The 26,154-nt window shown below is 42.5% G+C and overlaps 1 protein-coding gene across 5 annotated transcripts in view; it reads right to left on the reverse strand.

Moving 5' to 3' along the window:
* CPNE4 (copine 4) overlaps positions 1–26,154 on the reverse strand; it is a 369,631-nt gene that overhangs the window by 83,951 nt on the left and 259,526 nt on the right. For all 5 annotated transcript variants that reach the window (XM_087712948.1, XM_087712945.1, XM_087712946.1 and 2 more), the window contains exons 5-6: positions 25,985–26,059; positions 7,226–7,309 (exon numbers count right to left, since the gene is read on the reverse strand). In XM_087712948.1, coding sequence (XP_087569074.1) covers positions 7,226–7,309; positions 25,985–26,059 — 159 coding nt within the window. The remainder of the gene's footprint in view (positions 1–7,225; positions 7,310–25,984; positions 26,060–26,154) is intronic.

Genomic DNA, 26,154 nt, shown 5'->3' on the forward strand with positions numbered 1-26,154 from the left:
ATACATACATACATACATACATACATACATACATACATATATTCAAAAGCAGGGAAAGGAGATTTACTCCAGAATGAAGGGAAATACTGGGAAGAAATTTATAATCTGTTGGTGCATCTTACATTCCACTGATAAAACCTAGATGATTGAAATATTGGGGACACTCTGATATAAGAAAACTAAGTGATGAACTGAAGAACATTAAGGAAGATATTTTGGAAAAATATCCCAAAAAACCCAGGACAAACATGTTTTTTTGTGGTTGTGAACACAGTTTTTAAAAATTTCCATTAGCCACCGAAGACAAAACAGCACTGCATTTATATCATGGGGGTTCTGAAGTTGAAATTTTAAATCAGTAAAGCTTTTGGAGAAGTTAATGTTTTTTTAAAGATATATTTCATCAACCCTCTTCTCTCCTCTCCTTAAGATTTAAGCAGTGTAAGATGAATATTTTGCCACTATATTTTAACAGCAAATTTCTGGGACATTCTGGAGGCCATTAAAATGGGGCTGAAGAATTGCATGCAATGTTTAGCCTGGGAAAGATGTAATTAAAGGTCATAACTATTTGAAAATTTATATCATGATATCACAATTACCAGTATATTATTCCAAAGAATTCAAACTACAATGTAGATTCTAAGCACAAGGAAAATAACTTAGATTAAATGTTAGAACAAACATTCTGTTGGAAAACACTGTCTTAGAAACTGTCCTTCTATTACACATTTGCAAGCAACCTAGATGACTGCCATTTCCATAATGATTTCCTCTAATTCTCTTTGTCAACATTTAAGAAAACTCAGAATAAACATAGGAATTTCTCACATGTTATATCTTTGTCATATGATTTCAAATTCAGACACTGCTGGAATATTCAAGGATATGTCCAATGAGAATTTCCATAGTGCTATGTTAACAACGAAACAGCGATATAAAAGTAAAACAGTTTAAAGAAGTATTAGAACCAATAGTGCTTGGTAAACAAATGTTTTAAGGGTGGGAGCTGTCTACACTTTTTCCTTCTTGGGTCAGCTAAGGGAACAAAGTTGGTTAGCTTGGAATACAAACTAAATTTATGGACAGACCCTAAGGCAATGAGTTGCTCCCAACCTCATAATGAGAAGATGGCATGTTCAGTAGCCATAGACTGTCTTTTTTGGGTAGAAGATTAGAAGTGGGGATAAAATGGGTCAAATTTTATTATATAAAGCCATCTTGTATGTATGTATGTGTGTGTGTGTGTGTGTATATATATATATTACTATATATATTACTATATATATTACTATATATATATATATATATATATATATATATATATATATATATATATATATATATATATATTACTATATATGTTACTATATATGTTACTATATATGTTACTATATATATTACTATATATATTACTATATATATATTTATCAGCACAAAGATAACACAAATATAACAAAGGCAAAAATAACACACACGTATGTATGTATGTATGTATGTATGTATGTATGTATGTATGTATGTATGTCTTTTTAATTGGCATTTTGGGTTTTGCGAATGAAAGTGAGGACACTCCTGATCACTGTTCCATAGTTCTTTTTCTGTTTAGACTGAAACAATTACTTTTCTGCTGAAATGATAAGTTTCCAGAGAGAAGATATTGCTACAACAAATGTCTTTAATCATGTGCTAGAAATAATTTTTCCAGAGCACTGCTGGCAACATCACATTTACACTAGCATAGAAGTAATACAGCGATCACAACATACTGTACTGGGTTCTGATCTTATCAAAGAACAGAGAGACATTGATACAAAGAATGATTACAATTTTTAGTTATTTTATAATGCCTTGATTTACATTTATGGGATCATTTTAGCAGAAAATGAGGAGAAAAGACGCATCAATTGCAATGTGCTGTTTGTACTATCCAAATTATGCATGCAATACAAGTACAATTACATTTTCCATAACACTTGCACCATTTGTAAACTTTTCCAGATAGTATTTAAATGATTATTTATTCCTTGAATATTAAAGCACTTGCTCATTATGCTATTAATACAAAAGAATGGCACAGCACAATACCAAAGCTTTCTACTCCAGTTAAAATCAGGCTTTCACAATCGCTTTTGCTTTTAAAAGTCTTTCCGTTTTTGAGCAAACATTTTGACAATGTAGTCAAATAGTTTTAAAATAATTTCATTATATTATATTATATTATATTATATTATATTATATTATATTATATTATATTATATTATATTATATTATATTATATTATATTATATTATATTATATTATATTATATTATATTATATTATATTATATTATATTTTATATATATGCCCAAATATGGGAGGAAGCTCACTGCTTCCATTCTCTGTCCATTGGCTCGTCACAAGAGACCATCCAGACAGAAACCCAATATTTTTACTGTTGCCTTTGTTAGATTTGTGTTGTATTTGTGCTGATAAATAAATAAAGGGAGACTAGTATAGATCTATTTCAAGCTATTTAGCTCTCATCAGCTAGCCATACCCTTTGAATCCCAGTAAGGGTATGGCTAGCTGATGAGAGCTAAATAGCTTGAAATAGATCTATACTAGTCTCCCTTTATTTATTTATCAGCACAAATACAACATCTATATCTATATCTATATCTATATCTATATCTATATCTATATCTATATCTATATCTATATCTATATCTATATCTATATCTATCTATCTATCTATCTATCTATCTATCTATCTATCTATCTATCTATCTATCTCTATCTATCTCTATCTCTATCTCTATCTATATATAGTGTTATTTGTATGGTTTGCTTTTGAGTACAATATATATATTTTGCAATCAAAAGGAATGAACAGGAACTATACTCTAGGGGAGGGTTAATACTTTGCTTTTTATTCTGGTCTACATTAGCGTTTCTCAACGTTGGCAATGTCAAATGTGTGAACTTCAACTCCCAGCTTTCACTACCCCATCCTGGATGGAGAATTCTTGAAGTTAAGAAGCCCACACATCTTAAAATTGCAAGATTGAGAAACATTGATCTAGATCAAGGTCCTCAATTAGCAAGATGGTGAGCTTCCATTTGTTTCAGTAGAAGTTTCCCATCTATATAACCCTAGGAAAGAGACTTTCTCCTATGTGGTCCGCTGATTCTCTCTGGGACTTTAAGGGGAATAAGACTGAACAATTCTGGCTTATAAACATCAGGCATTTTTGCCTCCCCTTTATTACACACGACTGCCTTGTATACTATCGAACTTTGACCTTCCGGTTGTGGACTTTTCTTTGGGGCAGAGCAGAAGGAGAAGAGTGGAGCCCCCCATTAGGGTGTGACCCCCCCCCTCAGGAGAGGGCGGTCTATTACGTTGGACTATTACGAACTCAATACTATCTTGAACCTGCGCAACCCTATCATTTTCTAATTTTTAACTGGTATGTTGAGTGCATGGGATTGTCTGGTTGTATGAATGATCTCACTTTTATTTTTATTAGTTGTATCTGTGTTTTAATTCTATCAGTGAGGACTGCTTGTGTGAGAGCTTGAGTATGAATGATTCGGAGGACCTGGCGGGGCAAGCGGGGGCCATTGGGGTGGTTGGGGGAATTATACCCACGGGAGAGAGTCGGAGCATTGCGGTCATAACAGGGAGAGGCAGATATGGCGGGGACTTTAGGGCTGGCCATTATAGGGGAAGGAGGGTTCGCTATATTGCAGAGATCCCTCCTTCCGGCCCTATGAGTCCCACTCCAAGGTCAGATGGCGTGAGCGATCAGGACCCTGGTCTCAGGCTGCTGTCGCTAAATGCCAGGTCTGTTATCCATAAGGCTCCCCTCGTCCGGGACTTGATTGTAGACGAGGGGGCAGACCTGGCATGTATTACTGAAACATGGCTGGGCACAGAGGGAGGAGTCCCCCTCGTAGAGCTGTGCCCAGACGGGTTTCAGGTGCTTCATCAGCCGAGAGCCCAGGGAAGGGGTGGCGGTGTGGCTATTGTAGTCCGGGAGTCTTTAGCTCCTCGTAGGATCCCTGCTCCGGAGCTTGTCGGGTGTGAGTCCCTGCTAGTGAAGTTGGACCTCAAGGGTCAAGCGGGTTTGCTGCTAACGTACCTGCCTCCCAACTGCATTGCAGTGGCCCTCCCTGCGCTCCTCGAGTCAATAGCCGAGCTAGCAATTGAGTTCCCTAGACTAATGGTTCTGGGGGACTTCAATTTGCCTTCGCTCGGTGAACACTCTGATGGAGCGCAGGAGTTCATGGCCTCCATGACAGCCATGGGCCTGACCCAGGTAATTCGAGGCCCTACCCACTTGGCAGGACATACACTCGACCTCGTATTCCTCTCGGAGCAGTGGAGTTATGATCTTGGTCTGAGGGGAAATGAGACCATTCCCCTGTCGTGGTCAGACCACTACCTACTGAGGCTAGACTTCCGGAGGCCAAACCCCCACCGTAGGGAGGAGGAACCGACCAGGTGGTTCCGCCCCAGGCGACTGATGGACCCTGTTAGGTTCCAGACGGAGCTTGGGGTTATTCCAGATGCTCTCGCCCACAGTTCGGCGGAGACTATTGCTGCGGCCTGGCACTCGGCGGCATCGGAGTCTCTAGACCGAATTGCGCCACTACGGCCCCTCCGGGTCAGTGGCTCGCGGAGACCCCCTTGGTTCACCGAGGAGCTCCGCGAGATAAAGCGCCGGAGGAGACGCCTAGAGCACCGGTGGAGATCCGATAGGTCCGTATCGAACCGAGCACTGTTGACAGCCTGCACCAAGGAGTATATTTGGGCATTGAGAGCCGCCAAAAGATCACACATTGCCTCCTTGGTAGCGTCCGCCGAGTCTCGCCCAGCCGCCCTGTTCAGGATAACCCGCTCCCTCCTAAATAGGAGGGAGATGGGGAACCCCCTGCAGGGTAAGGCTGAGGAATATAGTCAGTTCTTGGCGGACAAAATTGCTCGGTTTTGATCGGAACTGGACTCCACCCCTGCAGATCCAGCCGGGACACAGGGGAATAACTTGGTAGACCATCTCTGGGTTGAGTTCCAGGATGTTGCCTCCGGGGATGTGGACAAGGCTATGCGAGCTGTGAGTTCCTCCACCTGTATACTGGACCCGTGTCCCTCTTGGCTGACTGCCAACAGCAGAGAGGTGACACGAGGCTGGATCCAGGCGGTTGTTACCGCCTCTCTTCGGGAGGGACACCTCCCCACCGCGCTTAAGGCGGCGGTGGTGAGGCCCCTCCTGAAGAAACCGTCCTTGGATCCAGCAGTTCTTAACAACTATCGTCCAGTCTCCAACCTCCCCTTTCTGGGGAAGGTTGTTGAGAAGGTGGTGGCCTTACAGCTTCAGTGTACCTTGGAGGAAGCTAACTACCTTGACCCCTTCCAGTCTGGCTTCAGGCCCGGTTACAGCACTGAAACCGCTTTGGTCGCATTGACCGATGATCTCTGGAGAGCCAGAGATGGAGGCTACGCGTCCATCCTGGTTCTCCTTGACCTCTCAGCGGCTTTCGATACCATCGACCATGGTATCCTTCTGCGACGACTGCGGGAGGTGGGGGTGGGCGGCACTGTTTTACAGTGGTTCTCCTCCTACCTCTCGGACAGGTCGCAGTCGGTGTTGGTGGGGAGGGAGAGATCGTCCCCGAGGCCCCTAACCTATGGGGTGCCGCAGGGTTCGGTTCTGTCCCCCCTGCTATTTAACATATACATGAAACCGCTGGGTGAGATCATTCGAAGGCACGGGATAAAATACCACCAGTATGCGGACGATACTCAGTTGTATCTGTCCGCCCCGTGCCAACTCAATGAAGCGGTGGACGTGATGAACCGGGGCCTTGAGGCTGTTAAAGACTGGATGAGAGCTAACAAACTGGTACTCAACCCGGAAAAGACCGAGTGGCTGTTGTGTTTTCCTCCCAAAAATTTGGCTAATGTTCCACCAATCAGGCTGGGGGGGCAAAATTTATTCCCCTCAGACAGGGTCCGCAACTTGGGAGTCCTCCTGGATCCACAGCTGAGTTTTGACCACCATTTGTCGGCTGTGACCAGGGGGGCATTTGCCCAGGTTCGCCTGGTGCGCCAGTTGCGGCCCTACCTGAACCGGGAGGCTCTCACAACAGTCACTCGAGCCCTTGTGATCTCTAGGCTGGAATACTGCAATGTGCTCTACATGGGGCTGCCCTTGAAGAGCATCCGGCGACTTCAGCTAGTCCAGAACGCGGCCGCGCGAGTGATCATGGGCGCACCACGGTTCGCCCATATAACACCAATCCTCCGTGAGCTGCGCTGGCTACCTGTTGATCGTCGGGTGCACTTCAAGGTTTTACTTACCACCTATAAAGCGTTCCATGGTAGTGGATCTGACTATTTGAGAGACCGCCTTCTGCCAATCACCTCCCTGCGTCCCATCAGATCGCACAGAGTAGGCCTCCTCCGAATTCCATCCGCCAGTCAGTGCCGACTGGCGACTACGCGGAGGAGAGCCTTCTCAGTTGCCGCTCCGACATTATGGAACAACCTCCCCGTGGAGATCCGTACCCTCACCACAGTCCAGGCCTTCCGCATAGCCCTTAAGAGCTGGCTATCCCGTCAGGCCTGGGGATAGGATTATTCTCACCCCGCCCGAATGCTGAGTGAATGTTGTGTTTTATGATTAATTTTCTTTTAACCACGATTCTTTTTTTAAGTCTTGTCTTGCACTCCCTTTCCTTCATCGTTGTAAGCCGCCCTGAGTCCCCTCAGGGAAAAGGGCGGCATATAAATTTTCAATAAAATCAAAATCAAATCAAATCTATGCAAATAGCAAGTGTAAGGATCTGAGTGTTTATAACTGCATCAGCATCAAATAGACCAGCATGAAGAGAAGAAATTAGATTAAGATTGTAACAATGACAAAGAATGGAACTGAAATATATCTTGCTGTTTTCCTAGTCCACAATCAAGCTTTTCTTAAATTTAGCAAGGCTATAACTCTTCAGTTACACTCTAGAAACAGGATATGATAATATTTATAATGTAGCAATTTTTGAAGGCCAAAATCTCTGCTGTAGAATCACAGACAAGAATCACATTGGCTGTAATCCAGTGGCTGTATTAAGAAAAGAGGGGCACAAGTAGAACAATACTCAAATGAAATTGTGAGTTTACAAATAAACATTTTATTTAGGGGGGGTATGTTTGTGTATGTGTGTGATATTTCTCAACTTACCTCGGTCCTATGAACAAGCTGTTGGGTTGCATCATCATTCATTCGGAAGATTTCCAGAAAGGGATCAGATTTGCTGAAGAAATCCTGAAATGGAAAACATGGTACTTTTTATGGTCAAAACTCTTGGATTATTTTACACAATCTTATTTGCTTAACTATTGAATAGGGGAAAAGACATTTTTTGTTTAATCTTTCAATCAATATCTGTTTCTATTTCACTTGGTTCTTTTCAAGTAATCTCATTTATTCCAGTATAAGAACTTCATCCTATCTGTGAAATAGTGGTGATACTATTATGGCTTGGGCTGGCTTTGCTGCTTCTGAACCAGAGTAGCTAGGTACAAAGTCAATGTCTTGGAATAGTCAAAGCAAAGTCTTGACTTTAATCTGGATCAACCTGAAATCGGCAATTCTCACAAGGAAGTCTACCAATATCCATGAATTGAAGCTATTCCATAGGGAGGCAAGGAACTAAAATTCTCCAAGCTGATTTATAGGACTGATCAATAATTATTGGAAATATTTAGTTGCAGTTATTTCTAGCCAATAGGGCACACCAGTTATTGAAAACAAAAATTCACATATTTTTGCCAGGTACAAATATGCAGCCTTTGGTCATTTTTCTGAATGAATAAGTTTTTAATTAGGTTTTCTTTATCTCTCTTTCTGTAGAAAATAGAATGTGTTTTAGGTCATTGGTAAAGAGAAATATTGAATAGAGGTCCAAACTTTGTGTGTGTGTGTGTGTATGTGTGTAATTTTCCCTTTCAGATAACGTACTATTATTTTGTTCATCACTGCCTGACACTTTAAGATGGCAAGACAAATGAAAATAGTAGCCATCATCCTATGAATAAGTAACAGTTGGTGACTTCCCCACTTGGAATGACATTTTTAAAAGTTTGGGTAATCTCAATTTGATTACATAAACACAACCTTTTTTCTTAGTTTTAAAAATGTTCTTCTAAATGCACAGGCTTGTTTTTTTCCAGGTGGTTTTCCTGAACACTTCTGATTTTTCACTTGGATCTTCTAACCAAGTACAAATCATTTGTTTGTGCTTAAATATTTTTGGAAATGCATCTCAGATTATCTAGATATTTTTACTTTCTATAAATGAGAAGTAGTCAACTTCAAGTGAATGCAAAATATTGCTAGAGAAAATCTTAATAACACCTCTGATGCAGAAACACATTTGGCAGTTTTTCATATATAGTTAACAGATACATATACCAAATTCACTGAACTCTCAGAAGAAATGAATGTTACAGTTCATTTCATCAAAGCTTATTTATGTATTTGAATTTATAATAAATAAACCATTCCAAAAAATAAAAATAAAAGTAAAAAGAAAGAGTTTTCAGATTAAAACACTCAGAGAAATAGGAATAGCACTTAGACTTATATACCGCTTTACAACCCTCTCTAAGCATTTTACAGAGTCAGGATATTTTCCCCAACAATCTGGATCCTGATTTTACTGACTCAGAAGGATGGAAGGGTAAGACAACCTTGAGCTGGTCAGGATCAAACTGCAAAACTGCCACCAATTGGCAGTCAGCAGAATTTGCCTGGAATACTGCATTCTAACCACTGCACCACCAGAGTTAAATAGAATGTACATTAAAATATATATGTATATACATACATACATAAAAGATAAGCAAATTATCAAAATTTTTAGACAGCTAAATATCTGGTGGTGCCCCTGCTTGGAAGAGGCAAAAATCTCATCCTTTAATAAATTGATTGTTATTAAAAGAAGCATTATTAATTCAGTTTGTCATGCTGTGTAGAAAAGACATGATAAAATTGTGGGGAAATATTTCTATTTCCTTCTGTGGATTATGAAAAAATTGTTCTTGTATAGGAACACTGTGAAATCTTTTTCTAACTGGGAAGATTATAGGACATTCTAGAAGGTGAAGATAGAAGCTCTTCTGTGGGTTGATAAAGGATATTTGTTAAATATGCCATATTAGAAAACTATCTCCCATACAAGCTTGCTGCTACAGGATTATTTATTAGTTTCACAGGCTAATAAAAAGTCAAGAGATAATCTGGTAAATAAGACAGCAGCAATTTTCAATTACAGTATCTGCAAAAGGGTCTATCTCTCCTTCACTTTATTCAGTAATTAAATAAAAATGGAGTATAGGTCCACTTTGGGATAACTCAGAGGATATGTTACTTCTATATGAATAATAATCATCTGTGGAAATTTCTAATTAACTCACTTGATTTGGAGGATTAACACATAATCTTGTTTGCTTCGAGGTGATTGAGTCTGGAACATCCCTAGGAAAAACTCAGTTGCTGAACTTAATAACTGTAATGATAACTGCCTTCTTTTCAAGGCACTGTGTTCACCAGATTATGGAGTACATTTGTGTAAACAGAAAAACCAACTATTGGTGCACCTGTTCTTTTGTATCTTGGGGCGTGCCTTTCTCCCCTTCTCCTTTGTATCTTTCTTGCATAACCAGAAGTTTTCAAACTATATTTAACAGATTCCTATAATTTCATACTATCTAAAAATGTGACTACATTAAGTCTCTGGAAAATTAAACATAATGAGCAGAGGTTAAAACTTCATAGTCAAGAACAAACTGTTCTCCCAATAAAGATAATTTATCTTCCACAAAACAAAGGTCTTGGATATTTAAGAGTGATTAAAGATACCTAACAGGGATGCTATTAACCTTTTCACTTAATCAAGCTACAGATTCATTATACTTTGCTAACCTAAATATTGCTGGCAGTTTTAATTAGATTTGTGGTTATATATACAGACTATGCTGCAAACATTGCACATATTCATACAATATTAGATTCTTTTTTTTAAAAAAGGAAAGTCTTCTGTCTTTTCTATTTAAAGAATCAACTTTTGCTGTAATATAGGTACTTTTATAGCTGAAATATCTGCACCTCAATAGTAGAGATCCATATGGCCTGAACCTTTAAGGAGATATACTAAACTGCACTTAATTAAGTATGTGAATCTCAGCAAAGGTGTAAGTGGATATTTGTGAAAAGAAATCCAAGTTTGGATCAACCTCCCAGAATACCAATGATCAGCTATTCTAGTGGGGATTGCCACTGCCTATTGCCACCCATTTGCTGCCTGTTCACTGCCGTCTGTTCGCTGTCACCTGTTTGCCACCAGCCATTTGTTACCACATATTGCTGCCGATTGGCAGTGGCGAATGGGCGATGGTGGTGGATGCTGGGAGGCAGAGGCAGATTTTTTTTCTTGTTTACTCCTCTAAAGCTAAGGTGTATCTTATAGTTCGGAAAGTCTTATACTGCGAAAAATACAATATTTGCTTCAAAGTTGTTTGGAGAATGTGATTTAAATCTTGCCAACACAATCTCAAAATGAGATACTTAAAATTTTATATACTGACATTATCTTGTCTCTTAGCAATGCTTGTCCTAGTAGCATAGTACATTTAGGTAGTGGGAAGGATTATGTTTTTACATTCTGCATCATATTTACTCAGAAGATCAAGAGTTTGAAAAAAGTTAAAACTTTATGTGGATTTATTTAACAATAACATTAAATTTAGACACAGCGAGGTATATGTTGTTTCTGTAGGAGAACAGTGCTCAGCATTTATTTACAGATGTGTCAATGGGAGTCAGAAGGTATATAAATTTAATATATTATGGTTGGTCACACATTCATCCAGATATTTACACTGCATTTTGTATTTCACCTATAAGAGTCCTTTCCAATGACTTGGGATAGGCAGAAGTTGTTGTCTTGATAGTGTTGTTGTTGTTATCATTGTTGTTGTTATTATTATTATTTGGAGGTACTTTATCAAAAAGACCAGTATCTTATCTTTCTTCTGCACTGATTGTCTGTTTTTTCTACTCTATCCTATCTATCCTATTTTTTATTCTATCAATTGATTCCTTCTGGAAACTAAAGGAAGTGTGAGACACAGGGATATCTTGGCTGACTGAGTTCTTCAATGCTGTAATGAACACTGGCCATGTACCAACTGATTGGTTAACAAGCATAATAGTTTCCATCTTCAAGAACAAGGGTGATCCAGCTGACTGTGTCAACTATTACCCAATCCCCCTTCTGTCTCACACTATGAAGATCTTTGAGAGAATCCTTGATCAATGCATTCACAGCATTGCTCAAGTCACCATAAACCAATGCAGCTTCATTAAAGGGTGTGGAAGAACTGATGCCATCTTTGCAGTCTGTCACCTCAGAGAAACACTGCGAGACGAGACAACCACCACACAGGGCATTTCTAGACCTGGAGAAGGCATTTGATTGTGTTCCAGACCAACTGATCTGGTATGTCCTCCAGGATCACAGAGTACATGAATCACTCATTGACTGGGTCAAAATGATACAAGAACATCAGCAGCCAAGTGTGATGCCCAGCTGGACTCTCCAACAGATTCCAGTGATGGTTGGGGAACACCAAAGCTCTGCATTGTCACCGCTTTTGTTTATACTGGTTGAGGATACTATCATGCATGAACTGCAGCAGAATGGACCCTATATTATGCTCTATGCTGGTGAGATTATGCTTGTTTCCACCATTAGAGGATAATTACAGCAGCAAGTTCAAACATGGAATGATTGCCTCGACCATTTCAGACTCCGCCTCAACATCAAGAAAACTGAATACTTAGAGACTGTCACCATCCATGGAATGCTTCAAATCAATGGAGAAAAAGTAAAGAAAGTGGACATTTTTCAGTATCTAGGATCCCACCTCCAAGGCAACAGTGACATCAATGGTGCGGTATGAGCAAGGTTGAATGCAGCCTGGATGTATTGGTGAAAACTCACTGGTGTGTTGTGTGACAGATGAATGCCAACCCATCTTAAATCTAAGATTTACAGGACAACCATCTGCCCTGTTGCACTGAATGCTACGCAGCTGTCAGGTTTCCGAAAGATGCCCTAATTAATTCATGAGCCTCAAGCCAAGTTTCAAAAGAAATCCAATCATTTATTAGGAACTGATCTCATTTTAATTATGGCTGAATTTTACCCCTGTTTCCTTCCTCTCCTCAGTCTGTGTCATAAATCACATTCATAAATGAGGTGCACATTCTAATAATCCGACCCTAGCCAAAGGTATATGTGTAATGTGCTACCCCCTTTCCTCACCATGGCAATTTTATGAGTTGTCATTTGGCTCCCCTTGCTTTCCAAAAGCAACTTGTGAGAAGCAAAACAATTTGAGTACAAATATAGGATTTATGCCTGCATCCTACCCTCAAGCTTGTTTGGATTTTTTGCATGGAATTTTGCTATAAGGCAATCAGCCTGGATATTTCTAGTCTTTACCCAAGATGCCACTGACAAGGGGTAGCCCTTCCACTTGATTAAGTATTGGAGTTGTCTCCTATGCCACCTTGAATCAAAGATTCATTGCACCTCATAATGGGTTTTCCTCCTTATGACCACAGTGTCTGGGGGCTCCTGGAGTAGTGGTCTCAGGGTTGATTCGAACACATGTTTTAAGAGGCTATTATGGAATACCAGGTGTATCTTCCCTAGCAGTTGGGGCAGTTTCAATTGCACTGTGACTGGATTGATGATCTTTACTGTGGATAATGGTCCCATAAATTTTGGCCCCAGTTTCTTGCGAGGGAGTCTTAACCTCAAATATTTTGTGGAGAGGTAGACCTTCTCTACCACCAAGAATGGTCGTTGCGGAGCTCGGTGTTTATTTACCTGTTTCTTATAGATTTGCACCGCTTTAGCTAGCACTTTTTTTTGACATTCTCCCAGGTTGCTTTTAGCATTGAAATCCAATCAGTCAAGCTGACTGAGGAGGGGCGATCCCTTGGATACTCAGGCATTGGGATAAAGCCCATGCTGCTCACTACTTTGAATGGTGTTAGTCCCGTGCTACTGTGAACAGCATTATTGTACGTGACCTCAGCAAAAGACAGGAGGTCTGCCCAATTGGACTCCTGAAAGTTCATGTAGCACCTCAGGTACTGCTCTACTATGGCGTTCAGTCTCTCTGCTCTTCTATTGGTGCTTGGGTGAAAAGCTGAGATAAGGCCCTGGGATGACCCAGTGGACTGCAGGCACTCGCTCCAGAACTTAGCCATGAACTGGATCCCTCTGTCTGAGATAATTCTTCAAAGTACTTCATGCAGGCAGAAAATGTGCTTCATGTGTTTGGCCAGCTGGTGAGCTGAGGTTAATCCGCTGCAGGGTATGAAGTGCGCCTGTTTGGAGAATAGGTCTATTACAGTCCAAATCACTGTGTTCCCCCCACTTTTTGGCAACTCTACTATAAAGTCCATTGTGATTTCTTCCCATTGCCTTCTTGTGTCAGACCTGCAGTCATATTCCTTTTAGGATCTTTGGCCTGCCACACACACTCTCTCTTTCTTTACTATGCTGTTTCATTAGTGGGGAATTGGGAGGGGTAAGGAGTAGAATGTGTTGTTGTTAAAATAAAACATTCCTTTCTAGAAGCCCAAGGTCTCTGCACCTCTGCACCTCTGCACCTGACTGGAACTAGACGGGTGGAAATGCCAGCGTGACAGAGAAAGATTGGATCATGTCATGGACTTGTGGGTGTGGAGACAAGATCATGAACTTTCAACTGGGTGGAAACCCAGGAAGCATTCAGATTCGGGTTTCCACATGTCTGTCTTATTAAATTGGAACTTGGATGAAAGTTATGTCTTGAACTCTGATTTAATTCTGGATGATATTTGGAACACTGACATTAACCCGAATCTGCTTTAAAATAAATCACCAGAAACTCAGGCCAGGGGCTGGCAAGGGGTGCTGATTCCCAATGCTGACTGACCCAGTCAGCATAAAATATCAGCGAACAATTAAGAGAAAGCCTTGAGATAAGAAGCTAATGACGAATTGCTTTTGTGAAGTTCTTCCGAAGTACAAAATAATTTGTGTGGGAGGAATTTTTCATCTTTATAGCATCTGGGACGATGCACGCACAACTGGAGGGAGATGAATGGAGGGGGCACCCAAACCAACCTCTGCAGCCAAGCGGAAATGAAAGTTTCCCCTCCTTCCCCAACAAAAACACAGCAATAAACTGGACTGGAGATAATTACTCCTTCCATACAGTGATGAATGAGCTGAGCCAGCAAGAAGGGATTTGGCAAGCATCTCTCACTAAGCAAGCACCACCAAATTGGGCTTTCTTCCCAGGTCGTGGATGGCAAAGATGCCACTGGGCAACATGGGAAAATCTTCCAAACCAGCAGAGGGGACCTTGGCCCATAACCCGCCCGCCAGCTATTGATGGTTGAACTGCAACTTATGAATCAAGCAACCCCAGGTCATGGATGGAAGAGATGCCAATGGGCACCTGTTCTCCCTCAGTAGAGGGCACCATGGCAGATAACTAGGCAGTGGCCAAACCAGGGACTGACCTCCCCACTGGTTCCAGTCTCACCTGCAATGCCCCAACAGGTTCCTACCCCACCTTCCTACAGAGAAGAGTTCTTGACAATGGAAGAAGGGATGAATGAGGGGGAAACTGCAGAATGGATAGCAGAACAATATGATGAGGTGATTCCTAGGTTTAGAGGTGCAACTGGGTTCTGTCCCTCAGGGGGACCAATAAAATGCCAGCGTTGCTGTCAATTCAGCCACAGAGCGTCAGAGTGCTTGGCTCCAGCCCCAATATCACAAATGTGTGCACCAACCACCAGAGCAGTAAAGAGAAGGCCTCATAAGCTACTACAGAAGAGTTATCTGGGCCAACAACCTCCGGAAGAGGATCCCCAACCTAAAGTGACAAAAAGTCCTACCAATGGGGAGGCCTTAGAGGAGGAAAATGTGAAGATGACCCAATGGTTAGTTCATCCATCTGCTCCTTTACAATAAAATGCAACCTCCAAGTGCCAGAAACGGGAGGGGAAGGGGAAGCTGGGGCAATTGTGGACACCGGCTGCACCCAATTCTTAATCAGCATGTTGATTGTGGAACAACTAGGTATATGCACAAGACCCCTAAACTATCCCATTCGGTTTGAGCAAGTGGATGGAACACTGACTGGAGGGGCCCCAGCCACGAAAATTACCAAGTTGGTAAAGTTGATGATAGGCCCCCCACTATGAATTCTTCAGATTCATCGTAGCTCCAAGAATGCAGGAATCAATTATCTTGGGACTTGCATGGCTGGACAAGTGGGTGCCTACAATAAAGTGGGAGGGCAGCATTAGAAAATTGATTATCGGCTTTGGGCCGTTACCACTGGTGGAGCCAAAAGGTCACCCAAGAACGATTGAACCCAACAGCCCAGACCGTCTGGAACCTGCAGCACCTGCAGCAGACACCAAACCCCCAGGGATCCAACAAGTACCAAAAGACTACTGGGACTTAGCGGGGGTGTTCAGTGAGGAAGATTACAACTATCTTCCCCCTCACCGGCCCACAGATTGCGCAATAGACTTCAAACCTGGGGCTACTTTACTGAAGCTGAAAATGTACTCCATGACTCCCAAAGAGATGGTTGAATTGAGGAACTACATTAACATCAATTTGAAACAGGGCTTTATTGAACCAGCGAAGTCGAAAGTAGCAGCCCCAGTGCTCCTAAGAGAAAAGAAGGATGGTGGGGTTTGTCTCTGTATTGATCTGCAAGCCTTGAATGTGGTATACGAAAATAACACTTATCCCCTTCCGCTCATGAAATATATGTTGAACCCAGGGATGTGCAGTCAGGGAAGGCAGGTGAGGCACGGCCTCACCAGTGTCATGATGAAAAGAAAAGGAAAATTAAAAGGAAAAAGGCTAAGGTAGTTGCTGCCAGAGTCACAGTGGATGACTCTGCTTAGTGCTAACTGCAGGGGGAGGCGAGAGAACTACATACCTCCTTTGCATAAGGAATTTTTTGCCTTTTAACCCTTGCTCAGAGTTAAGCAAGGTTTAAAAGGTGAAAAATTCCTTATTCAAAGGAGGCACGTGGTTCTGTGCCTCCTGGTCTGGCAGCAACAAATCTTGCCTAAGTTGCCTTTTTCTTTTTACATTTTCATCATGGCGGACAAGAGGAGAGTTGAAATCCTCTGACACAGCTGGAAAAGGTATGTGGGTTTGAGGGAGGGGGCAGGGGAGAGGAATTCAAAATTATTTATAAGTAATTGTAATTTGTTTTATTATAAGTAATTTGTGTGTGTGTGTGTGTGTGTGTGTATGTGTGTGTGTGTGTGTGTGTGTGTGTGTGTGTTTTACCCGCCTCTGCTGGCGTCCGGACTGGCACTTTTTATTTTTTATTTTTTAAAGCTGCCGGCTGCCGGCCATACAGCGGGTCCCGTTGTATGGCCAGGGCGGCGGCATGCACTTTAAAGTGCTGGTGGGCTGTATGGCCGAGCCCGGGGCGGCGGCATGCACTTTAAAGTGCCAGCACGCCTCCCGGCCATAAAGCAGGACATGTTTTGCTCTATGGCGGGGCGAGGCAGCATGCACTTTAAAGTACCAGTGTGCCTTCCGGCCATTCAGTGGGACGTGCTGAATGGCTGAAAGGCACTTCGGCACTTTAAAGTGCATGCCGCCTCACCCCGCCATAGAGCGAAACATGTCCTGCTTTATGACCCAGAGGCATGCTGGCACTTTAAAGTGCTGCGCACTGGGCTGGGTGAGTCCCGGAAGACGGGCGGGAAATGGCACAGGCGTCCGGAGCCCCTTCTGTCACTCTCCCTGACAGGCAATCTCCATGCCTGCCAAGTCTCACTCCAGAGGCTTTTTAAGCAGAACGCAAGATCTGCGCTGCCTCTCATGGGGGGGGGGAAGGAGGAGGAGGAGGTGGGAGCTGCTCCGGAGCCTGAGGCTGGCAGGCGCAGCTCACGGCCTGCGGAGGGAGCTGGGCTGCCAGGGAGGGGGAGGGGAGAGCAGCCACTGCCGGTTGTGCCCAGGGTGTGTGGGGGAGGGGGGCTGGCACACCGGGGTCTGGGCTGGGGCACCTGGGGCTGCTGATTTGCCGACAGAAGGAGTGGCGGGGGCAACGGAGCCTCTGGACTCTCTTCTCATCTTCGAACTCGCTGAATTAGCGGCAGACCCGAAAGCAGCAGGAGCTTCTCCCTCTTATTGATGTTTTGCACAAACACGTTTGCGGCTTGGAAAACAATTTCTGCTGCCTAAGCCAGGCCCACATGTGGCGGCAGCTGAAATCTGCATCCGGCACCCTTTCACGACTCCCTGAGGAGCCACCGCCGCTGCCTCACTCCTCCTCGTCTTCACCGCTCGTCACTGGTCGAACCACTTGGCAAAAGGCAAGATCTTCACCAAGCTGGACTTGAGAGAGGCATATTACTGCATACGGATCAAAGAGGGAGATGAGTGGAAGACCGCTTTTAACATCCCCCTTGGCAGTTTTCAGTACAAAGTCATGCCATTTGGGCTACAAGGAGCACCCACAGTCTTCATGCAGTACATAAATGTGGTGCTACATGAGCACCTGTACCACGGAGTGCTCGTTTATCTAGATGACATCTTAATTCTTCTTTGAAATTCTAGAAGAACACGTGAAGCTGGTATGGCAAGTCCTGAAAAACTTTTGGCCACCAAGCTATAGGCAAAGTTGTTGAAGTGTGAATTTCACAAGACCTCACTAGATTACTTGGGTTATTGCATCTCCAACGAGGGAATAGAAATGGATCCAGGAAAAATGAAAGCTGTCTGAGACTGGAAACCTCCAAGCACTCACAGACAACTACAAAGCTTCCTTGAATTTGCCAATTTCTACAGACAGTTCATTCTGACATTTGTGAAAATTTCCCTCGCATTGACTGAGCTATTAAAAATGGGGCCTTCCCCAATGAAGTCAAAAGCAAACCAACTCCTGAAATGGACAATGGACTGTCAAAAAGCCTTTGGGAATTAAAATGGCTCTTTGCCCAAGAGCCCATATTGCAACACCCCAATCCCAAGCGACCATTCATAATCCAGATGGATGCCAGTGATGTAGCAATAGCTGCAGTACTACTACAAAAGAATAAAGAGGGCCACCTCTTGCTGTGCACTTACATCTCCAAGAAACTCACCACTACTGAAAGGAGGTAGGCCATTTGGGAGAAAGAAGCGTTTGCGATCAGGTGGAGCCTGCTCACATGTAAATATCTCCTGGAAGGGGGAATATGCCATTCGAGGTCTGGACTGATCATAAAAACCTTGAAGCTATCCACGGCCATCGAAGACTATCCCCCCAAGCAAGTTCGCTGGGCACAATACTTCCAAAAGTTTAAATTTGGAATTAAATACATCCCTGCAGGGAAGAACTTGTTGGCGGATGCTTTGTTGAGAAAGCCGCAGTATGACAGTAAGAGGGAAGAAGTTATTCAACCCATCATTTCTTACTCCCACCAATAGGTGGCCCAGGTCACTATCCGAAGCCAGGATAAGCTGATGACAGAGTTCAAAGCAGCACTCCCGGCAGACCCATGGTTCAACAAGAACAAGGACATCCTAACAATGAGTGGTGGCTTAGCCTGGAAAAGGTCCAAACTGTACATTCCTGCAGGGTTGAAGCTGGAAGTCCTACAGAAGCCACTTTGGATTCCAAAAAAACACTCCACCTCGCCAGGCATCAATTTTGGTGACCAAAAATGAGATCAGAGGTGGAAGATTACGTAAAAAGGTGTGCTACTTGAGCAACAATGAAAACATGACTACTACAACGAGTGGCCAGCCCTAGCTGACCATGAAAGGAGATTGCAATGGACTTTATCATTGAGCTCCCAGATAGCAGCGAGAATAAAGTAATTTGGACAGTTATTGATTTGTTTTTCAAGGAGGTACATTTCATCGCTTGCTCAAGGTTGCTGTTCGCAAAGAAATTCGTGAAAATGTTTGTGAAACACATTCATCGCCTGCACGGGGTGCCCAAAAGGATCATTTCAGACCGGGAATTCAGTTCACTGCCAAGTTCTGGAGAGAGTTCCTGAGGTCCACACAAGGACTCAGTTCAGCGTTTCATCCCAGCACAAACGGTGCAGCCAAGAGGGCCAATGCGATGGTGGAACAATACATCCGGTGTCACTTGGACTATCAGCAAGACAACTGGTCGGACTTGCTACCTTTTGCCGAAGTGGCGTACAACAATGTGATCCACAGCAGCACTGGATTAATTCCTTTCCAGATTACCAGTAGCATGGAATTTGTTCCCATGCCTGAGCTGCCTAGAGAACCTCCCTCCTCCATGTCTCTGAATGAATGGATGGATACACTAAAGAAAGGATGGGAAAATATGAAGAAAGCTTTAGCAGATGCAGCAGAAGCCTACAAGAAGCAAGCTGATAAACACAGTTCACTCCAACCCCCCTTTCGTGTGGGGGACAAAGTTTTTGTATCTACCAAATATTAAGAATGCGTAGTAAGAAATTGGGGCCCGAATTTCTAGGTCCATTTCCAATAGAGAAGATAATTAACCCAGTTACAGTTCGACTCAGTCTACCTAGAATTCTAGGGAAAATTTACCCAGTATTTCATTGTAGCTTGTTGAAACCAGTAATTGGGTCCAGCATAAGACCGTCCATCCAAGTTCCCCCTTCTCCTGTAGTGGTAGAAGGAGAAACACATTATGAGGTGAAAAAAATATTAGATTCCAGGCTGTATAGGAGTCGCTTACAGTATTTAGTGCATTGGAAGGGGTACTCTTTGTCCGAAGCTACTTGGGCGAAAGGTTGGGATATGTTAGTAAAACAATTCCATAAAGTTTCCCGATAAGCCTGGGAGGGGGGAGGGAAGAGGTGGTTAATTGTGGTCGTTCATGGTCGCTGTGTAGATGAGGATGTCGTCCGGGTAGACAAGGACCCTCTTGTAGAGATGCTCATGCAGTACCTTGTTTATTAACTGCATGAACACCACTGGGGTGCCCTGAGGTCCGAAAAGCATCACTTTGAATTGGAAGCTCCCTAGGGGGCAGTTGAATGCTGTTTTCCACTCATCTCCTTCCCTGATCCGTACTTGGTAGTATGCTTCTCTGAGGTCTAGTTTTGTGAAGACTTTTCTCTTGGCCAGGCGAGATAGCATTTCCTTCATGAAAGGGAGGGGGTATAGGTTGTGTACGCACACTGCATTGATTCTGTAAAGTCTCATAGTTCCATCTTTTTTTTTCTTTGAAGAAGACTGGTGCTGTGATCTGTGGCTTGGCTGGCTCGATGAACCCCCGTGCTAGGTTTTTGTCTATTTGAGCATTTCTTGGCATACAGTTTGGGCTTGGGTAGTTTCCCCCCAGGGATGTTTTCGATGGCACAATCTGCCTCACGGGGAGTGGGGGGCAGAAGGTTGCACTTGGTCTCGCTGAATACTTCTGCAAGGTCCTGATATTCCCTTTGGATCTGTTTCTCATGTGGCTGCCAGTTGTTTTGATGAGCTCTTTTGGGGAGTTCCCTGTTTGGGTGGTGTTTCTGCTTGCTGGCATGCAAGGGATAGGGGCCCCTTTGCTATCCTAGGTCTGTGGGTACCCCCTTGCCACCAGATGGTCGGTCCCCACTTGTCTAGCCAGGAGAGTCCCAGTATGACCGTGTCTGTCATTTTGGGGGCTATTACGAATCGAATTACTTCCCAGTGATCCGCTAGCTCTAGTCTCACTGGTTTGGTCAGGTGGGTGGCATAGGCTGCCCCCCAGGGGCCCATTGACCTGTTCAAACTGGATTGGGTCTACCAATCTTTTTGCTCTGATCCTCAATATCAGGACTGTGGTCAGGTTGATCAAACATCTAGTGCAGCCTGAATCTACTAGGGCTTGAAAATCCACCTGGCTTCCCATTTTTGGGGCTATGAGGTGTATTGGAAAAAGAAAAGGGTGAACTGATCCTCTCACCATTGTGTTGTTTTTGCCCTTGTCATCACTGTCATAGGATTCAGGCGACTGGTCATTGTTGCCTGGAGTTCCTTTCCTCATCTGGATGAGGAGAGACTTCTGCAGCCTGGATGGTCTTCAGGGACACATTGGTGGCCCATTTGGGGCCCCGTTCCAGTCGCGCCCCAGGCAGTGGCTCTGGCCTTGACTTTGGGGTTGGGGTCATGCATGCAAATGCCATGTGGCCCACCACCTGCACCTATAGCATTTCAGCGGACTTTGAGGGGGGCTGGTTTCAGGGCCCACGGTATTGCTGTGGATCCCCATTGGCTGGGTGGTTTCAGGTCAGGTTGACCTCTCTCTTTTGTATCCAGTTGCTTTTTCATGTCGTGGGCATGCAGCCTGCTGTCGACTTTTATTGCTACTCAGAACCACTCAGAGAGTCACTTTGGGATGTCGCAGTAAGCAGATGCCTGGGCAATTTGCTTGTCCAGGCTTGTTCTGAAAAAAATGCACTAACAGCTGCTCTGGTAAAGAGGGTAGCCTTCCAATGACTATCCTAAATTCGTGGATGTGCTCTTTAATGGGGCAGCCCCTCTGCTTTAGGTTGCTGAGCTCATCCTCTGCATATGGGTCCTCTTCCACCTCCTCAAATCTGGCCTCTAACAGTCATAGGAAGTCATCTACGTCTTGCAGTTGGGGGGCTCTCCTCTTTTAGAGGGCTGCTAGCCCTTCCCTTGCTTCTCCCTCTAATCCCTCTGTGATAGTTTTCACTATGGCTCTGGGGGATGAGTAAAGGTGTCCATAGCATTCTAGGTAGATCTCAGCTGAGTGAAAGAATAGGGCTAACTGGTCTGAATCTCTGTCAAACTTTCCCTAAACCAGGGTGCTTCGTTCAGCACTGTTCCTCCCTCTTCTTGTCAGCCTCTGTATGCTTGTGCTTGATATGTCTGGCTATATTCCTCAGCTCTAATTTGGAGGGAGGGAAGGAGGGGGTTGTCTGCTTGGGCAGCCTGCCTGCTGCGTGGGAGAGGCATTGGTTTCAGCCTCCTTCTGATGGTTGAAGAACGGGGGCTGCATTCCCATCTGCTTCTCATCACCTCAAAAGGATCCACTGCTCTTCCCCTCTCTTTTGGCCTGCATGGACGGTGGCCTCTTCATGAAAGGTGGCCCCAGTCAAATTCCTCCCTCCATTGTTCTATGGAACCCCCAGGGGCTCCATCAGGGGCTTTGGGAGCCTGGCTTGGTTCCAGTCCAGCATCCACTCCACTCTTCCCAGCTCGCTCAGGCTCTTCCTTTTTTCTGGGCATCGGGGTGGGAGTGCTCAGCTTTAGCTGCTTTAGGGGTTAACGTCCACAAATACTCATCTCCACTTGCTTCAGTCGCTGGAGCAGTCATCTTAGCTTTGATGTCTGAGGTTAGGCTGCACTCCAGCTACAATCAGGGTCTCTTTGGATAGCTGGCCCTCTGCAATGATTTCCTGAGTTTCCTTCCAGGCACCCCAGACTTTGGGGAGCAATTGGAGAGTCCAGGATTCAGGAGACCTGGTAATCTTGATAGATTTTAAAAGGAGATCTGACTGTCTGACGGTTTTCCGAAAGATTCCCTAATTAATTCATGAGCCCCGAGCCACGTTTCAAAAGAAATCCAGTCATTTATTAGGAATACTATTTCGGCAATACCTCATTGCAGTCAGATCTGATGTCATTTTAATTATGGCTGAACTTTACCCCTGTTTCCTCCCTCCCCTCAGTTGGTGTCATAAATCAAATTCACCAACAAGGTGCATGCCTCATAAGCCTGCTGTAGTAATCTGAGATCTAACTCTAGCCGAAGGTATGTGTGGAATGCGCTCCCACCCTTTCCTCATCATGGCAACTTTATGAGTTGACAGCAGCAACTACAGGGACCGAAAGCTATGTCTATGCCTTGGAAATACAAATGCTCTGGAAGAAGGCGGGGCTTAGCAGTGAGAAGACGGATTTTCAGGCTATTCCTGAAATTCCCCTATTCCGAAGGAATTGGACGGTTCATTTTGAACCCAAGCTGTCCCGGAGAGACAGTGAAAAGTAGGAGGAGATCCAGTGACCCCAGAGATGATCGCAAAGCCTCTGGGGGCTTGGAATTTAACCTCCTTTGCCAGTGACTTCTGGATTAGCTGTAGGCTAACTGAAACTGCAGATAGCTCCAAAGAATGGCGAAAGTGTTTTCCAGCTGGTAAGGTGATTTTATTACTCAGAGAAAGACAGTCCGCATAAAAATTTAAGCTAATTGAAACCAAAGAACAGAAGAATCTAGAGGCGATTTCGATCTCTTTATTGGTTTATGGACGGTGGTTACCCTATTTTTTAAATGTTTTAAATGCTATTTACATGGACAAAGGAAAGATTACTCCAACATCTCCTCTGATCCTCTATAAGTGGGCTGTAAACCAATTCACTATAATTTGGCTCCTTACAACTTGACACTTTTATTGCTTGGCTGGTTTGGTCTAAGATCAGATAAGATTGTACAGCTCCCAGCTTGCTTTTACTTGCAAATACCTTAGAATTTCCAAAGGAAAAATACTAACTGCGTACAAATATGGCATCGATTCAAGTCTCTATTCAAATGATTTCTTCCGCACTACAAAAATTATCTGCCACATATGATAGATTTGAGAGGAAACTGGATTATCTGCTGTTTCTAGCAACAAAATATGAAGAAAAAAATGAGAATGTTGAATGTTTGAATGTTCTTGAAATACAAACGAAGGATGTTAGAGATGAAGATTTTCAACTTGCTGATATTCCGGGCAACTGGTTTACCTCTGAGGGAGAAAAAAATGGAATGTCTGAAGGGGGGGCAGCCACACAGAAGATTTACTTCGAAAGGAGGAGTGAGAAGCATTAAATAATTTATACTTTATGAAATATCATCTGCAAAACTTTTGATACCACCACTGAGAATTAAAGACAAGCTGAAAAAGGAAAAAAACGGAGGACGACAGCATTATATGAGAGGCAGCATAAGCAAAAAGGTGCAAAGATTTTTTTGTATGGACTTGCTCATAAAGAAGTTTGGAGAACTCGACCCACGAATGGCAACAGGATTAAGGAGGTTTTGTTACTGGAGAGACACAGGCTGATAGATGGAAGAATACAATTCAAAACTAGCTAAACCTAATTAAATTCATTTGTAATAGATATAGTTGAATAATAATTGATAATGATAGTAATGTATATAATGTGGAGTTGATATGATAAACCATAATTGGATATGAGAAGGGAAGGTTAGAAATATTTTTGGACCATATATAAAGGTTATTAATCACAATAATTATTACTATTAAAAAACAAAATAAAACTATATACAGTTAAATCTTAACTAATATGGGGAAAATGCTATGATATACGATATAATTACATAAAGAAAGGAGAATGATAATAAACTACATGGAGGATGGAATTTTTGATATTAAATATTATGGATGTTTAGCTAAAATAGGATATGAGGATTTGATGTTAATGGAGGATTTTATAAACAAGTAAATGAAATGCTAGCGTGTGGTTATGGATTAAATCTTTGGCATAGTTAAGGATGAAGGATGTTTAAACAACTGTAGTCAACTAAAAGTGGAGGTATGATGATGTTAATATGGTAAACATTTGAGTTAAGATATTTGAATTAATATGAATTAATGGAAGAGATGCACAAAAACATGTAACCAGCTGATATACTTTTTTATAACATATACTTGTTGTGGGTTTTTTTTTGTTTTTTTTTCTCTGCCTTGTTTTTTGTTTTTTGTTTTTTTTGTGTTTTGATTTTTCCCCCCCACTGTTGTGGGCATGTGTTGTTTATGTAACAAAAAAATAAAAAAAAATATTACAAAAAAAAGAAAAAAAAGAAATACAAATGCTCCGTTGGCTATCAGGCATCTCCCTTCTTGACCTCATTACAAATGACACCATTTGACAACATTTTGGTGTGGCACCAATTATAGAGAAGATGAGAGAAGGCTGGCTCCACTAGTATAGACATGTCCTCAGAGCAACACCTTCCACTGTTGTCAAGACTGCCTACCAACTAGAAGTCAATGGTGACCTGATGGGTGCCCAAAACAGAGATTGCTAAATACTAGTGACAAAGATATGCAAGCTACGGGCCTCTGTTCTGGAGATGCAGTTGATCGTGCAAAGTTCCGTTCAATGTTCTGAAAAGCGGAATATGCTAGGAACAAGAAGAAGAAGATGAAGAACTACTAATCTACCATTTTTTCAAAGATGGGTGTAACATGTATGACATATTTACATTTAAGATATAGAATGGTATTTATATCTCTTTGTTTGAGTCCATCCTGGGTTCTATAACCTTTATTATGAGATATGCAAAGAGATAGTCAGAAATAAGATATAAAGTATAAATATTTTAGAATAAAAACAGAGCAGTGTTTTAAACTAAAAAATATAAATAAAATAAATAAAACTAACTATCATCTCTAAAATAAGTATTTTTTTTCTTAATGAATGATTATCTTCTCTAATTAAATGGTCAAAATATTTTGGCAGGAATACATAAAAAGCATCAAGTTTCTGGCTACTTGATAAATTAGCTGGAAAAATCTTTCGGGGTGAGGGGTGAGGAGAAGCATGCTCAAATGTTTATCCAAATTTATATTGCAAGATGTCAACTTTGAATGTTATTGTCTGTGATAAGTTGGAAGAAGCCAACTGCTGTGATTGTTGGCATTTTAAATACATAAGGTCCTCACATAATTAAATTGTCCTTTTCCCAATTACATTCCATTGGGAATTTTACTCCCTCATTACTATGCAATTTGACGAAAGCCTCATTATGAAAATTAATCTGTCACTCTCCAATATGTTTAATAACATTAGCACTACAAAAATAGCTGCAGGGGAGGATATCTCATTAAATCACATTTATCTGCACTTCTCTTTCATTCAGTAAAGTTAATATAAAACAGTTGGCTTACCTTGTCATCTAATTTTCTTGCACTAAAGGAAAGCTCAACATAGTCATCATTGCCAGATAATTCTTCAGCGATTACCTATGTGAAAAGACAAGGTTACATTTCAATGGAAGGCAAGGAATGAGGAATAAAATCTCATGCAACACAATCTAATGATGTGCATGCATGGAGAA

The sequence above is a fragment of the Thamnophis sirtalis genome, unplaced genomic scaffold (assembly GCF_051295495.1).
Source record: "Thamnophis sirtalis isolate CommonGarterSnake01/CBP01778 unplaced genomic scaffold, rThaSir2_p1.2 scaffold_4, whole genome shotgun sequence".
Classification (NCBI taxonomy): domain Eukaryota; kingdom Metazoa; phylum Chordata; class Lepidosauria; order Squamata; family Natricidae; genus Thamnophis; species Thamnophis sirtalis.